This window comes from Seriola dumerili, unplaced genomic scaffold (genome assembly GCF_002260705.1).
Source record: "Seriola dumerili isolate Sdu_G_001 unplaced genomic scaffold, Sdu_1.0 BDQW01000018.1, whole genome shotgun sequence".
Taxonomy (NCBI): domain Eukaryota; kingdom Metazoa; phylum Chordata; class Actinopteri; order Carangiformes; family Carangidae; genus Seriola; species Seriola dumerili.
This window is the reverse complement of record NW_019174273.1, coordinates 3,999,685-4,016,719: the sequence shown is the minus strand read 5'-3', so window position 1 is coordinate 4,016,719 and position 17,035 is coordinate 3,999,685. Positions and strand designations below refer to the sequence as shown.

Sequence of the window (17,035 nt, the reverse complement as noted above, 5' to 3'; positions counted from 1 at the left end):
GCTTTTCATTTATGCTGTGTTAAGGACTGAACCTCAAAAACAAATACACACACACACACTTCGACTTCACACTCTCATCCGGCTGTGTGCGCTGTGTGTAATGGGTGTGTTCATGCATGCGTGTGTGTAATCGCTCAGCAATGTGCTGCCATCTGTGTTTCTTGAGCTGTGTGCATTTGTTTGAATGTAAACACGTGTGTGTAGGTGGGATGGGTCAGGATTACACACATGGGGGCTCTGACCTTTGAATATCACCTCAAGGTCGAGGTGAATCAGATCACTGATGTGGAGTGGTAGAATGTGACTCCATCATGGAGGAAAGACCTCGTCCCGTCTCTCCACATGTCCTCAGACCACTTAAAATACCCCTGACCCTAACTCTAACTGTGACTCGCACTCTGACTCTGTCTCTGACTATAACTCTGACTATAACTCTGACTGTGACTCTGACTCTGACTCTGACTCTGACTCTATCTCTATCTCTATCTCTATCTCGGACTCGGACTCGAACTTGGACTCTGTCTCAGACTCTGACTCTGTCTCTGTCTCTGACTCTGACTCTGACTCTATCTCTATCTCTATCTCGGACTCGAACTTGGACTCTATCTCTGTCTCTGACTCTTTCTCTGTCTCCGTCTCTGTCTCTATCTCTATCTCGGACTCTGACTCTAACTCGGACTCTGTCTCAGACTCTGACTCTGTCTCTGTCTCTGTCTCTGACTCTGCCTCTGACTCTGACTCTGACTCTGACTCTGTCACTGTCACTGTCTCTGTCTCTGACTCTGACACACTTCTTTCTTGAGACCCACACAGTTACAAAACAGTTCATCTCACATCTGAACACTCTAACAGAGTCAACCTTGTCTTCTGCAGCTGACCAAAACTTCTCCTCCACATCACTCGTGTCCTCTTTTCAATACACCTGATGACTGATCCATCTCTGCCAACGCTCTGCGCACCCGGTCAGACATCCTGAATTCATTGACCTCTGGTCATGTGACTGTAGGTCATGACCTCTCCACCTCCACGAGAAAAAGAATTCCTCTGTGGGGCCGAGAGTGCCACGCCATGCTGGGATGTAATGGAAACCAGTCTGTGACTGGGAGAGAACAAGTAGGGAGGGAACAAGTCTTTCACAGAGGTCATCAAGGAATGAACTGAGGCACTTAGAGGAGTTCATGCATTTTTATTGATTTATTTGTAGACATAGAAGTAGCAAAATGAACCAGCTCACAGTCTGATTTACAGTCTTTGTGTTTTTTGAATAGATTTAGAACATAAATGTGACAGTTTTACAGCAGCATGGTTAAAATAGCCTGAAAATACACTGAGGTTCAGTGGAGGCTCAGTCTGAGTGAGAAGACAGAAAAGTTCTCCACAGTTTAGGCCTCAGTGACTGCTGTTGTGACGGTAAAGAGTTGATGATGATGATGATGATGAGTCACCATCATTTATACAAAAGGTGCAGAGGTATTTCCCACAGCTGGAGATCATGTGAGAGTTCAGAGTTCACCAGGAGCAGGTTTTATTTAGAGCTCCACCTGTCTTCAGTTTCTACCTGTTTTAAATTTCCCTCAGTCCAGACAAGATGAGACTAATTCCTGTAATTACTGCTGTCTCTGTGCCCTGATCCTGATCCAGACCTGGTCATAATCTGCAGCTACAACACTCACTTCCTGTGTTTGTATGTACCTGTGCAGGTGTCCAGGGTTAGAGTTAATTCTCTAATGATACAGCCTGGTGTCTGACAGCGACCACACCCTCTGTCAGCCTGTGTACACAATAAACATGTGTACGGTGAGAGGGTGAATGGGAGGAGGGTAGACTCAAGGTGAGAGTGAGGCTTTCTGTGTGATCTGTGTTTTCTTCTGATTAGAATGTTCACTAATGTGCTAGCTTGCCACATCTTTTGGTTCTTTGAACTTTTTTGATGTTTTAAGTTTTACTTACTTACTCTTATTACAGACCCCTTTTTTATGAATTCTCTCAGCTCCTCTCTCATGTTATAGCCAAATATGATAGAGTTGTCATCCTGGTTATTTTAATATACATGTTAGCTGTCCTTCTTATCCCCTTTACCTCGATTTCTAGATCTTATTGAATGTTTTAGCTTAAATCAGATTGTTAAAGGTGCCACACATTTGAATGGTCATACTTTATCTCTGATACTCATTAGTGGTTTCCTTCTTTTAAATTTACAACTGTACAACCAGTTTGAGAAACCCAACCTTGACCCTCTCACTCTCAGCAATTACAAAAATTAGTTTCTTACCTAAGGTGTTAAAGAAAGTTATTGCTGCTTAGATTATTGGCTTTATCAGCTCTGTGAGGCTGTAATTAGGAACAAAGCTGTCAGCATGCTAACATTTCCAGTTAGCACAAAACACAAGGCACAGCTGAGGCTGATGAGAAGGTCATAGCTTTGCAGCAATGTGTTCATGAAAGTATTAAACTGAAACCTTAATGAAAGGCAGGCGTGACTGACAAGGATTCATCCTCTGGAGACCAAGAACACATTTACATGGCAACTCATCCAACATCTGACCCCCCAGAGTATGGGCTTAAATTAGGGTCAAAAAGACTTTTAGCTTGCATAGTGATAAAGTTTGTAGCTGTAAATCAACCAAAAATAAATCTGCAAAAAAAATAAAGTTTGTACATATGTAGAAAAGAATAAAATATGCGAACATATGAGATCAGTTGTGATGTGTCTGTGTACATATAGAAGCAGAAGCTTGTATGTAAAACTCAACGCTCAAACCTCCCACACCGTGTGTGACCCTGAAGTTGCAAGTATGAATTCTGACCATGTCTTTACACCTGAATCTGATTGGACAATGACAGTCCAATCACAACCCATACAGGAATATAAAATATGACATATATGTCCCTATATGAAGAGTGATGCTGCCATATATGTCATAAGAGGATATATTATTATCACCTCTTCATCATTTTGTGCTTTTCTTCCTAATATTTCAGCCCCATGTTGGAAACTTTAAGTGAAATATAAAACAGGAGGATTTGTCCTGTGAAAACTGACCCAGAGCTGGTCCTCCAGGGTCAAAGAGGTTAATTAGTAATTAATTAAAACAGAGCTGAGGATTATAAAGTCCTGCTACAGAGCTGACCCTAATAACTGCCACATTTCTGCAGCTACACCATGCCAGTGTGTCAGCATCACTCTGCAGTACTCACCAGTTTATGTCATATTGTGATATATTTTATTATTAGAGAAACATGTATGAGAATAAACTATATGCAATATATTAGCCTTCATGCTAAGCTAGACCACATCCTGATATGTGTGTGATCTGCAGCTCAGTGAGTGTAACTGCAGTTTAAACATGTCTGACATCATGGGGACCTCTGACTGCAGCAGATAACATTGTGTAATGTTTTGCTTCAGTCATGATGCTGCAGGATTCATCTGCTGAATGACTCTGTTCATTATTATTCTGTGTCTGCTTGAACATATCTGTGTGTGACTGCTGCTATTTTTAAGAGCAGAGTTTAGATAATAGACAGAATACTCCAGGATCATGTGTCAGGCTTCACTCTGTCCCTATCTGAGCTGCTGACCTTCACAGTACACTCTGATGCAGAGAGTCCTGAGCAGCTGTTTATAGGTGAAACACTGAGGAATGTCAGAGTACGTCTTGTTGCAGGAAGCTGGTGTTTTAGCAGCAGAGCAGGGGGGAGGGAGCTGGATCCAGTGTCAGTGGTTTGTTTTCTGCTTATGCTTATTCTGCCAAACCATTTACATGTCGGTCTGTCTCTCTCTGGTTTGTGACTTATCTTCTCTGTCTGCAGTCTCAGCTTTGAGCCCACTGGTTCTTTAAACAGCTGACTTATATATATTTCAATTTTTAAATTTCCTCCATATGAGCTATACACTGTTATGTCCTTGACTGAGATATTTTACCTACAGGCTTTATCACAAATTGCATGAAATTAGATCTTCTGCCAGTGCTGTATATATGCTTATATTGTAGACATCTGTTACATCAATATACAGTATATCCATCCCAAAGCCTGTCAGTATATGTTGACATTATAAACAGTAGGGTCCAAAAGTCTGAGACCACTTTCCTAGAATGTGAAGATAGACATGTTTAAAATGAATGAGAAATGAATAAGAAAAGCATATATAAACATATAGATTTTTTAAAACATGTTTGTTGTTTTAATAAACTTGCATAAATAAATAAAATATATAATGTTAACACATGTTAACACATAATATTTACATAGAATATATTATATATAATTACATATGTGTTCTATGTAAAAATTCACAGATATTTTTAACATATATACAAATTTTACAATAGACATTTCATATATGTTATAAACTTATGTATTCATATATCCAGAGGATGTATATATATATATGATAATAATATATCCCCTTATAGATGGCATATATGGCAACATCACTCTTTATATAGGGACATATATGTCATATATTACATTTTTGTATGGACTGTGATTAGATTGTCATTGTCCAATCAGATTCAGGTGTAGAAACATGGTCAGAATCCATACTAGCATCAGTGCTACTTGCACCCAGGTTTCTATAGCCATAGATGCTATTTGCATCCAGGACCACCTAACCTTCAGTACCGTATGCAGTGATGAGTGTTAGAAGCACAGATCACATCTGTAACATCTGTTCCAGATGTTATCATCAGTCCTGCTCAGTGCTCCCACCTCTTCTCCTTTAACAGAGAGTTAAACTTCATTTATTTCAGTGTATGTTTGTTTACTGAGGTATACTGTGTGTGTGTGTGTGTGTGTGTGTGTGTGTGTGTGTGTGTGTGTGTGTGTGCGTATGTGTGTGTGTGTGTGAGTGTGGAGCAGATGGGGGAGGGGCTGTGGAGGTGTAACAGGACACAGATCTAACATAAACACAGGAAGAGGTCTGAGCCTCTTCTGACTCTGCCTCTGTCAGCCTCTCCATAAAGACCCACAGGTCAATGATTGACTGAGGATAATTATGGAAAGTTTAAATGTCCTCTCTCTGGTTAATGTGTAGAGCTGTGAAAAGAATCTGAACCTATTCAACCAGGACCCAGACGGAAGGCTGCAGCCTCACAGTCCATATGTGAACAGTACGAAGGATCATTTCAGACAGAATTGAGACAGTTAAAGTCAGCCTGTGCATCTTCTCATTTGTCCAGGTCATAGTATCCTAAAGGAGTTTAAATCGAATAAACAACTGGACTTGATTATTTGTCTGGGAAGACGTTTCACCTCTCATCCAAGAGGCTTCATCAGTTCATGTACGCGAACACATTGATTGACTTGTTAACGTACATGAACTGATGAAGCCTCTTGGATGAGAGGTGAAACGTCTTCCCAGACAAATAATCAAGTCCAGTTGTTTTGTTTTTTCGATTTAAACTCCTTTAGGAGACAGTTAAAGTCTGAACATGGAGAAAAGATAGTAGGAATATATTTAATATTACTGAGATGCTTATTTATTATAATATATATTATAGAAGTAAGACATCAGCAGCCTCATCACATGACAAAGACAAAGACCTTCAACATCCAATCACAGAGAAGAGTTCTGATCCGGAAGGAAACTATCTTTACACCTGCTGCAACAGGTACAGGAAATAGAAGAGTCTCAGTATGTTAACGTGTTCCCTCATCAGCATTAACTCACCCACATAAACCATCCTGCCGCCCCAAACACACTCTCTACAGTGCTAATGTGGATTTATCCGCTGCTGAAAGTAGTCCCTGTTTCTGAGCAAAATTAGATAAAGCCTACAGTTGTAAGGAATCACTGAGCCTTTATAAAAATAAAACCGTGTGTGTATGTTGTTTTTTTTTTTTTGTTTTTTTTTTGGGGCTTTTTGTGCCTTTAATGGACAGGACAGTAGAGAGACAGGAAATGGGGAGGCAGAGAGAGGGGGAATGACACGCAGGAAAGGGCCATCTGAAGCGGGAGTCGAACCGGGGGCCAGCTGCAGCGAGGACTGTAGCCTCTATATATGGGGCGCCTGCGTAACCCACTGTAAGTTGTTTTTAAAGGTTTACATGTTCAGTTGGACTCAGTGTGTTTGGAGCCATCAGCATTTAGAGTGGGGAGGTCACAGAGAGCTTGGTTACATACTGACACACTGGCTACATCCACACTACTACATTTCCATTTTAAAATACATCTCTATTCCTACATTCCTGCTGCCATCCACACAACTTTGGAATTTTTGAGCCCTGAAAACAGACACTTTTGGAAATGCTGGTGGACCCGTTTTATTTTGAAAACTATGGGCTTGTGTTTTATTTGGAAAACTCTGCGGTTGTCTTTTATTTTGAACATTTCAGGGTTTTGTTTTTTCTTTTTTGAAAAACTCTGGTGTTGTGTGTGTTTTTTTGTTTTCTGCGGTTGTCTTATTTTGAAAACTCTGGGGTTGGTTTTTATTTTGAAAAATCTATCTAGGGTTGTGTTTTATTTTGAAAAGTCTGGGGTTGTGTTTCATTTTGAAAGCTCAGGGGTTGTGTTCTAGTCTGGATGGACAGAAACCAAGACCTTCCGAAACAATGACATAGACACCCACGGTCTCTCCTGATTGGCTCTAATCAGCCTGGACTACCAGTGGTGAGTACAACATGAGTGTTACTGACTGCAGCTGTTGTTCACTTACATTCTCTATTCTAAAGCTACAACTGTCTTTAACTAACCAACTCCCTGTTTACACTGGCTCACACATGCACAGTGTATGTAAATGATAATGTGATTTTTGAGTAAGTTTTCAGGTGTGTTAGATTGGACAGAAATTGTTTTCGTTTTAAAATGAAAACATCATAGTGTGGATGTAGCCAAAGGCTGTGTTTAAATTGTCCACTTGTTCACTCACTCACTCACTCACTCACTCACTCACTCACTCACTCTACATTACATTTCAGACACTACTTTGATGTTAAATTGCTGCATAATTATGCGCCGAATATATCTTTTTTAATCTCCGTCACATAAACAAACCCCAGGACATCTGCATCACATATGAGGCTAAATGCATTATTATGTATATGTATTATGTTTGTTTCGTACTCTGTTTATGTCACTTCTTACTGTTCTGTCAAGTTGTGTTGTTTTCACAGTTGTGTTTTCACAGGTTTTCACAGGAGTTTAATCATCATCTCATCACCAGGTTCTCTCTCAGCAGGTAATAAAATCGAATTAGCTAGTGCTAACATTAGCAACAGCTAATTCGATATGTTAACCTGTTAACAAGATGACTTATTCTGCAGACAGGCCACAATGCAAGATGATCTAGGTTGATTGATGTACTGTGCATCTTCATTTTGTGTCGGATAAAACTTACAGTTGAAAAATCAGACAGCACAGAATGACTGATTCACTGTAGAGTGAGTGAACTGGGCCTTAGTCGGTTTGGTTTTCATGTTGACTATAGGAAGAAATAAATAAACAGCAGATGGCTTCTGTAACCCACATCAGTTGAACTCAGTAGAAACCTGCTCTCCTTCATCTCTATTGAATCAACTGGATGTTTTTCTCTGTATGACTCTGTTATCCAATCCCCTGAGGGCAGAATGTGATGTCACCACAGCGTGAAGGTGGGAACTAGATAGGGCTGCTTACATTTCACCACCTCCTCCTCTGTCATCGACCTGTGCATTTAAATAAATGAGGAAGACCAGAAGTTTACCTGAGTGATAAACAGTCAAATAAACCACAAACCAACCCACCTGAAGCTGTTTGTCTCTCACAGTGACACAGTGTTACAGCTTCATGTGTAGCTGGTGGTCATGTGTCAGTCCAGTGTTCAGCTGCTGCGTCCACTGTGTAACTACACCCTCCCATTAAACTTTCATTGTTGTTGCTCTGAACTGTCTCCAGGCTCTGACTGGTCCCCCTCTTCAGGCTCTTGTGAAACTTTGGTTACAGATTAAGCCACATCTCACTCATATTTCACCCCACATCTCACCCCAGGACAAAGTTTACTACTGGCTCCTTCCAATAATTCATGTGATGGTTAATATTTGAGCCACATAGATAACCAGATCTGCAGAATGAGACTCCGGCTCTTTGAACGGGGAGCACTTTACAACTGCACAGTCACTACACACGTTATGAAACCTTTCCAGATAAAGGCTCAGATCTCAGACTCTTCTGTTATGCCGTCAGAGGACTGTGGGTTCAGCAGTTAGCATTGGAGCTAACAACAACTGGGTTCAGTGACTGCAGCAGCATCTCAAGACTATTGTCCTCAAAGTGCTGTAGTCAGGTCAGAGCTCTGTCTATACTTAACTCTTGGTTCATCCATCTGTGGCTCTTGTTTGAAGCACATTAGACCCAGATTTCCTCAGGAACATTGCAGTAACAAAATGAAGACCTTTTGCTTCTGAATAAATCTGTCATGTATGACATGTTTATGATGTGGTTTTAAAGGTTATCATGTTTTTTTTATTGACTGTTCCTACTTGCACCCAGGTGTCTGTAGTATCAATGCTAATTGCATCCAGGAATCGGCAGCATCAATTCTATGTGCACTTAGGTGTATGTAGCATCAATGCAATTAGCACCCAGGTGTAAGTAGCATCAATGCTATTTGCACCCAGCATCAATGCTACTTGCACCCAGGTGTCTGTAGCATCAATGCTACTTGCACGCAGGTGTATGTAACATCAATCTTATTTACACCCAGCATGCATCAATGCTACTTGAATCCAGGTCTAAGTAGCACCAATGCTATTTGCACCCAGCATCAATGCTACTTGCACACAGGTGTCTGTAGCATCAATGCTACTTAAACCCAGGTGTCTGCAGCCATCAATGCTATTTGCACCCGAGGTGGCGCCAATGTGGCTATACACCCAGGTTTTAGACCCTCCTGGACCACTTCAATGAGTCATATTGTTGCATCCCCTCCTCTGTGACACCTGCCTGCTGTGAGTGTGTTTTTTGTTATTTTTCTACCTTTGGTAGTGGGGGGTGTGGTCTGCCCTCAAGTAATCACCAGTGCGCCACGCTTCCAGCTGTAGTTATAGTATCTTGCCTTTCAGCCTGCCACCAGAAACCTTACACCTTCTTCCAGCCTCCCCCATCCTGTCTAACCAGCAGACAGCTCACCACCACTCACCTGCTACCTGTAGAAAATAAAGACTTTCACTTAATCGTCATCTGCCTCTCCGATGTCTGCATGTTGGTCTGGCCTCTGATTTATGGCACATGGAAGAATAAAAATAAATAGCTGAATAGCTGCTGTGACTACTTTCACCTGGGTGCAAATAGACAAACTGACAATCTGCTCAGCCCACTGGTAGAAATGTTGATTTATGGTGATGGTGATATTACTAAGATTGTGTTAATAGAACTGAATATTCACTGTCAGTCTAATGTTATTCCATTGTATTATTGTATTGTATCAGTTCAGATTTCCCCCTTCCTGGTTGTTTCTACACTAGGAGAAAGTTACAGGAAATATGGTCAGAACATTATGATAGCCTTTTGGATATAAAATGTCATCACTTCATAATTTTATCCTGTTAGACATTTGTGTCATAATCAGTGTATGAATTCATGAGTTATGGCCAAGAACGTGTTTTGTGAGGTCACAGTGACCTTGGACTTTGACCTTTGACCTCTCTCCACCAAAGTCTAAACAGTTCATCCCTGAGTCCAGGTGAATCTTTGTACCAAATTTGAAGGAAGAGAAACATAAAGCCTTCTGTCTCACAACAACACAAACATTGAGTGAAGCACAGGTACAGATGTGGACATTGACCACGTCACCATGACGACAGGGACACAGACACTGCTCCACTGAGACATACAGGGAAAATGATCACACACAGAAACAGAGACAGGTTTTGCTTTATTTAAATTTCACTAAATGTCACTTTTATTTCATTTTTTTTATTTTGTAAAGAAACTGTTTCCTTTTTCCTGGTGTCACTGTAGCTCTGGACCTGGTGGGACCAGGACTGGGTCATGAAGTCCTGACCTTGACTGTCTCCTTTATGCCTCACACAGGTAAAGCAGGTCCTGGTCCTGGTCCTGGTCTCGGTCCTTCTTTGTGTCTCATATTAACACCTGTTGACAGGTGGAACAGGACATGAGTGGGAGTCGACCTGACGCCATTATCATGTCCTTGAAGCACAAGGTGACAGAAACACAACACACCCAGTGACTCTGACCTGCAGTCATAAAAACACACAACCATTAACAGACTGATAAGAGGGAAGTCAGAGTCCTGCTGCTTCACTCTCAGTCCTGTTTATTACAGCTGTCAATCATCAGTCTGAAAATACACCTTCATAATATCACATCTTCATCTACCTACAGATAACATCATCATCATCAGCTTCTATTGTGACGACAACAGCACTTGATGTCACGGATCACCGGCAACTCGCACAAACTGTCAACAAAATGTGTTTTCAGAGGACGGCGGTCTGCCTCTGGCCCCACCCATCACCTGTCAACCCTCACCTGCTGTCTTCTGCTGCATGTTGTCGGATTAGTCACCAGGGGACATAAGACTTTATCAAGCAGAGGGAAATGAGAGAGTTCAATATGAACACAGAGTAAACACACTATAATAATAATAATAATAAATAAGGATAAAATGTAAATGAACAGTGATTTAGTTTCATTTAGGAGAGACAGACGATATGAAGAGTCCACACCAGGACTGGATCAGGACAGGTTCACACTTTCAATCCAGATCACAGATGAGAAGAGAAACTTTCCTTCTTCAACAAGTGAGTTTACGAAGCACAGAACATCATCACCTTCAGCATCATCCTCCGCAGTGAATCAGCAAGTAACTGTGGTGAGACATGGACCATGAACTGTAAAGAGGAACAAGTCTGGATTCTTCTAAACAAACTGAGGGACCAGGACATGTTCAGATGTAAACTCCAAAGACCATCTGTGGAGAAACGTGGAGATGAAAGCTCACAGACACTTCCTGTCCAGTCTAAATCTAAGAGGATCTGTCAGAGGGACTGAGATGAACTGATACAGATCCAGGTTCAGAGACTCAAGAAGACTGAAGCTGGACCTGCTGCTGGAGCTCATATAGAACCAGTGAGTCCACAGACCTCCAGGACCAAGATCTAACCAAGTTTACTGTGGTCTGGAGAGCTGGAGACAAACTGACACAGCAAAGAGAAGAATCCACTCTGTTTCTGCCTTTTTCATTTATGAGCTCTTATTTCGATGCTCAACTTCCTGTTGATTGTCTTTGATGTGTTATTTAAAGCACTTTGTGTATGAGATGAACTGTACAAATAAAAACTCACAGCTGACCATTTTATCACAACATCCCTGCTTCAAGTCTGTCCCCTCACTTCCTGTCTCTGCCTTCACCATCAAATACTGGCCCAGAGAGACGTTTCATTATCTTATAATAATCTGACTCAGTGTCGTATTGAAGCTGCTGAATCCATCGTGACTGACAGAAATGCCACAGGTTCAAATCCCATGGGCCTTAACATCACTTCCTTTTATAAAACAATTCATTTATTGAATTTTCCAAAACCAGAATAAAAGAGAGTAATTACTTGATATGAAATAGGTTAAAAAAAAGAAAAAAAAGAATGAGGTACCAGATGAGTAAACCCACAGAGGGTTGGTATCTCTTCTTTCAGACAGTTAAAAAACCAGGACACTGTGTGTTAATCAATAATCAATAGAGCTGATGGTATCAACAGTGTGTTAATCAATAATCAATAGAGCTGATCAGTAACTTCCTGATCAGTTGCTCACTGTAGTTCTTATCAAATGTCACTCAGTCAGGAGGAAACGGCGCATTTGTTAGGGACTATTTTCAGTGAAGGATTAATCCACATTTGAGAGTTAGTGACAGCCAATCACATGGTGAGGTTTGTTTTGCGGCTGTGAAAGGGTTAATGAGCAGTTAACCTGTGACACGCTGGTTACCTGTGACAGGTGTACGTGTGGACTCATTAACAGAGCTGTCCTACAGAGGAGTCACCTCTGTCTCTGTCTGTGTCCCACCCCCTGCTCACCACCACTTCCTCCTCATAACTGCATGACTGCATCCTCACTACTACACCTGCACAGCCTGCTGAGGGAGTGGGGAGGCAAGCTGCCCCCGCCCACTCCATGTAGGACAGGAGGCCCACACTGACCTCTGGAGGTGTGACGTAGAATACTTCTTTACTGCAAGGCTGTCCCACAGGAGAGGGAAGTAATCTCTGCCCCCCCCCCCCGAAGTAGATCACCTGAGTGAGAACCAGGAAGTGAGGACTGCGGCAAACCTGGTGTCCTTCGGGAGCTCACCTTCAACTTTAGACTCAGGATTCTTCACAGACCTGAGAGTGGTGCTTATCTGTAAGCAGAGCCACGTTTACAACTCACAGTAAACCCCCCCTTCAGTGTTCTGCACAGTGTTATTAGTAGCAACAAAACATTTCCATGTACAACAGTGAACACACACAGAGGGACAGAGGGACAGAGGCAGGGAGAGGATCAGGTTTCCACTGTGTCCTCCAGATGTCAGCGGTGATGGAAAAGTACCGTCACCTCCAGCGGAGCCTCACATCTTTCTCTGGGAGAAGGGATTATACGATTAGCCTGTCCTCTCTTTCATTTGCTCTCCTCTGTCTCGTTCTTACGTCGAGCTGCAGAAAACTGCTGACGGGGACATTCCTTCAGCTGCTGCTGCACGAGCTCCGGCTCTGCACTGGCTCTGCACTGGCTCTGCACCGGCTCTGCAACGGCCAACATCAGGACACAGTCTGATCTGTCTGTTTACACTCAAACCTCACACATGCATTTCACTATGTGCGCAGCTGACTGCCGTCAAACATCTGTGCAACATCTGCCTTTCAGTCACTGGATCCTACACTTCGCATGATGCACTTCAACATTGTGTGTGCTTGTCAAACTCCACACCTCCAGTCTGTAACACTGGTTTCATGTTGTGAATGTGAAGTCTTGATGACATCACAATGACATCACCTGGGTTATTTCCTCACACCTCCACACGGGATGAGCTGAGAGGATAAATAAAGTGTCCCTTTAAGTAAAGGTTCAAACCTTCTCCTTCAGTTTACTGATGAAGACCATGAGATGTTTCTGAAAGCTCTGGAGGCAGCTGAGGATGAGGATATCAGCTGAGGACTGAGATGTCCGATGTGTTCGTCTTCATCTGTGACTCAGATGAAGATCAGATCAGATTTCATGACGAGGAGGTCTGGAGGTCTGAGGTCTCTGCGTGTGGAGGTGTGGAGGTGTGGAGGTGTGGAGGTGTTGATGCATGGAGGTCTGGAGGTATGGAGGTCTGGATGTATGGAGGTCTGGAGGTCCGGAGTTCTGGAGGTCTGGAGGTCTGGAGGTCTGGAGGTCTGGAAGTATGGAGGTCTGGAGGTCTGGATGTAGGTCTGGAGGTCTGGAGGATTCAGGTCCTCTTGATATAAAGGTTTCAGCCTCTGTGTTCATAATGTCCACAGAGGATTTAAAAGGCTCCTGGCTCTCAGTCAGGGGCCCCATGCTGCACTTCCGGAGCCACAGATCTCTATCAGCTCCTGGTGACCACAGTGAGGAGGCCTCTTGTTGCTATGGTTACAGTCACAGCAGAGCAGGGGAGGATGCTACCAGAAGAGGTTCAGCAGGTTCACTGGTGTATATGAGATTGAGTTGTTCACACAGTGTTATCAGAGGAGAGTCCTGCCACCTGGTGAGCGTCAGACTGAACTGACGTCAGCTAGAAGCAGCGCAGACTGTTCTCAGATCTGCTTCATAAACTCTTCTATGAATTAAAAACTGCTCATGTCCAGTGCAGTAGAGGGCAGTGCTGTGATCACGTAAGAAGAAGAAGAGCAGCACCATCCTTCATTGACACAAGGAAACAGTGTCCTTGAAGTCACTGCAGCTTCAGAGCGAGGGGGTGGGTGGGGGGTGTACCAGAGCAGAAAAGCTGGTACTGATCTGTTTAAAGAGACAGGACGACTGTATTAACTTCTAATATATGAAAGATGATAATGACAGAGAGACTCAGGTATGATGACATGTGAGATATGAGATACTGCAGTCATTGGCGTGAGGAAGATTAGGATGATGAGGAGTCAGTAGCTGCAGTGTCTTTGTGTGATAATCCTGGAGAGATGGAAACATGGGGACAGGGAGACATGGAAACATGGCAACTGCTGTAGGATAGATAGATAGATAGATACTTTATTTATACCCTAGGGGAAAATCATGTAAAACTGCTCTAAAACAAGAAGAAGAAGAAGAAGAAGAAGAAGAAAAACAAGAAGAAGAAGAAAAACAAGAAAGACAAGAAGAACAAGAAGGTAATATAACAGCTACTGGCAGGATAAGGAAACAGGGTGTATTTATGTATTAATTTATTTAAATCAGTATTCAGATGATTTAATGCATTGATTCCACCGAAACACTAGGTGGCGGTAATCATCTGTACAGCCGGTCTGCGACTCACTAAGAAACACAGAAGAAGAAGCAGCAGCAGCAGCAGAAGAAGAAGAAAAAGCCGAAGAAGAGGCATAATAGCCCCCCTCTCTGTCGTAATGATCTGGACACAGAGACAGTAAACGTGTACAACAAAAATAATCAGTATTTAGTTGTAGTGTAGAGTCAGATCCAACATGGACGTCTCTCTTTATCTGGCCGCTGCCGCTCTGCTCATCGTCCTCATCGTGTTCGTGTTGAAGGTCCGGAGGAAAACACAGGAAGGTGAGACTGAACTTATGCTAACTGTTAGCATCGTTTATCTAGCTGCTGCTTTAACACAGAGTCTGTCATACTCATTGACCTGGAGGCCCGGCGTCAGAGGTCAGATACAATATGAATATAACATCAGTGAATGTCTCAGCAGTGAAGGAATTAGCGACGGTTAAAGCTGACTCAGCTTAACTCAGCTTGACTACGTCACCTCTCACCTGTCACACATCTGGAACTTCCCTCCAGACATCGTGGAACCACTAAAACTAATGTAACCGAGTCCTGCTCCGTGTTGTATTCAGTTTTAAACGTGGATTTCTTCCATTATTAAAAGCCTGGTTGTTCTCAGGCTGTAGATACTGATGTGAAGTGGTTCTGTTTACCTGCATCTCCAGGGGAGCTGTGTTAACCACAGGAATCAGTGAGTAGAACAGTGACAGTGGTCTGTTGTATTGTGTGCTCAGCTGACCAGGAGCAGCGGCGGGATGTGGTCCGGGCGGCGGGGCCTCCTCCGCAGGCAGCAGAGGAGCGAGGAGCCGGGATGCCCCGCAGGAGGAGGAACATGGCGGCGGTGATGGCCAACAGACGACCACCACAGAGAGAGGCTGTGGAACACGGTAAACACTGTCACCTGAGACTGGGGCCAGACCAGGACCCAGATCAGGACCCAGATCAGGACTACAGAGTTCTCACATGTCTTGGAAAACACAGACTTTCCAGTTTGTGGAAAACTGAAACAGAAATTTACCAAACTCAGTAAAAAAACAAAACAAACAACAGATGTTGGTCTTGTGACATAAAGATGTGTGTGCTATCGATTCCAGAGGAGGAAGACGTGGATGAAGAAGAGCAGGAGCAGAACTTCCAGCCAACAGCGAGGGTCGGAGCCAAGAAGCAGAAGAAGCTGGAGGAGAAACAGGCCAAGAAAGCCCAGAGAGAGGTGAGGAAGAGAGTCTGCTCTCTGCTCTGAGCTGAGAGTTTGTTCTCACACAATGCATCACTGTTGAAGTTAACTGTGTGTTGTGTTGTTTGCAGGCGGAGATGGAGGAGAGGGAGGAGAGGAAGAGGATGCAGGAGCTCAGAGAGCAGGAGAGACGGCAGGAGGAGGAGAGGGAGCGGTTGCAGGAGCAGAAACAGGTCTCACTCTCTTACAACCTCCCCCCTCGCCATGAGGGTGAGTGAGGAGACGCTGACGCTGTGCTGTTTGTTTAGGAGGAGGAGGAGCGTAGAGCCAAAGAAGAGCAAGAGAAACGGGAGGAGGAGGAGTACTTAAGACTCAAGGCCTCGTTCATCATTGAAGACCAGGGAGAGGAGGAGCAGCTCAGTGAGGACCAGGTCAGATCAGTCTAGATCCAGATCCAGTTCTATCTCTGTCCTTTAATGGATTAAACTAATGTCTGTGTTCTTGACTTCAGTCTCGAAACATGCTGCAAGAATTCATCCAGCACATTGAGGTGAGACTGAGACCCCACACATCCAGACTCTACTGGACTACATGATCTCAGGATCTGACTCAGTGTCCCTTTGTCCTGCAGAGCTCTAAGGTGGTTCTCCTGGAGGACTTGGCCTCCCACTTTGGGATGAGGACTCAGGATGCGATTGCCAGACTGCAGGACCTGTTAGCTGAAGGCTCCCTCACAGGTCAGTGAGACCAGGGCTGGGGTTGGTGGAGTTGCTAAAGATGCTAGCTGTTAATTACTAACTGCTGAGGCTGCTAACTGCTAAAGCTATTCACTGCTAAAGCTGTTAAAGCTGCTCACTGCTGAAAAAGACAGAAACATGAAACATCAGTCAAACTTACTTTGTAGTTTCACCCAGTAAAACATACACTGATCTAACTCTAATATACACATTGCTGTAACATGATTCATGTTGCTCTAACGTGTTGCTGGACGTTGCTCTATGTTGCTTTAACATGTTGCTGTGTCTCCTGCAGGAGTGATTGACGACAGAGGGAAGTTCATTTCTATCACTCCAGAGGAGCTGGACTCTGTGGCTCACTTCATCAGACAGAGAGGCAGAGTCTCCATCACTGAACTGGCTCAGGCTAGTAACTCTCTCATCAACCTGACACCTGAGGCCCGCAGCACCGCCTGAGGGACCCCAGACCACCGCAGGACGCCCAGACCTCAGTCATCATAAGACTGCTGGAAAATAATCTGAACCCAGAACTGTGTCTCATAGTGTTTGTTCTTTTAAATACAGACCTGATCACGTTTCAGGACCTGTGCTCAGACCAGGACTTCAGTTTGATTCATGTCAAAGTTGATTGTTAAACTCATTGTCAGAGTGGCATTAAGTTAACGAACCATCAACATGAAAAACATACAGTTTGATTCCCGT

The 17,035-nt window shown here is 43.3% G+C and overlaps 1 protein-coding gene across 1 annotated transcript; it reads left to right on the top strand.

Moving 5' to 3' along the window:
- Positions 1-14,490: 14,490 nt before the first annotated feature.
- Positions 14,491-17,018, top strand: ddrgk1 (DDRGK domain containing 1). Its single transcript, XM_022759662.1, has 8 exons — positions 14,491-14,704; positions 15,157-15,309; positions 15,517-15,632; positions 15,728-15,829; positions 15,905-16,027; positions 16,108-16,146; positions 16,228-16,333; positions 16,629-17,018. Exons 1-8 carry the CDS (start codon positions 14,617-14,619, stop codon positions 16,787-16,789), a joined length of 888 nt encoding a protein of 295 aa, XP_022615383.1. The 5' UTR covers positions 14,491-14,616; the 3' UTR covers positions 16,790-17,018.
- The last annotated feature ends 17 nt before the right edge of the window (positions 17,019-17,035 follow it).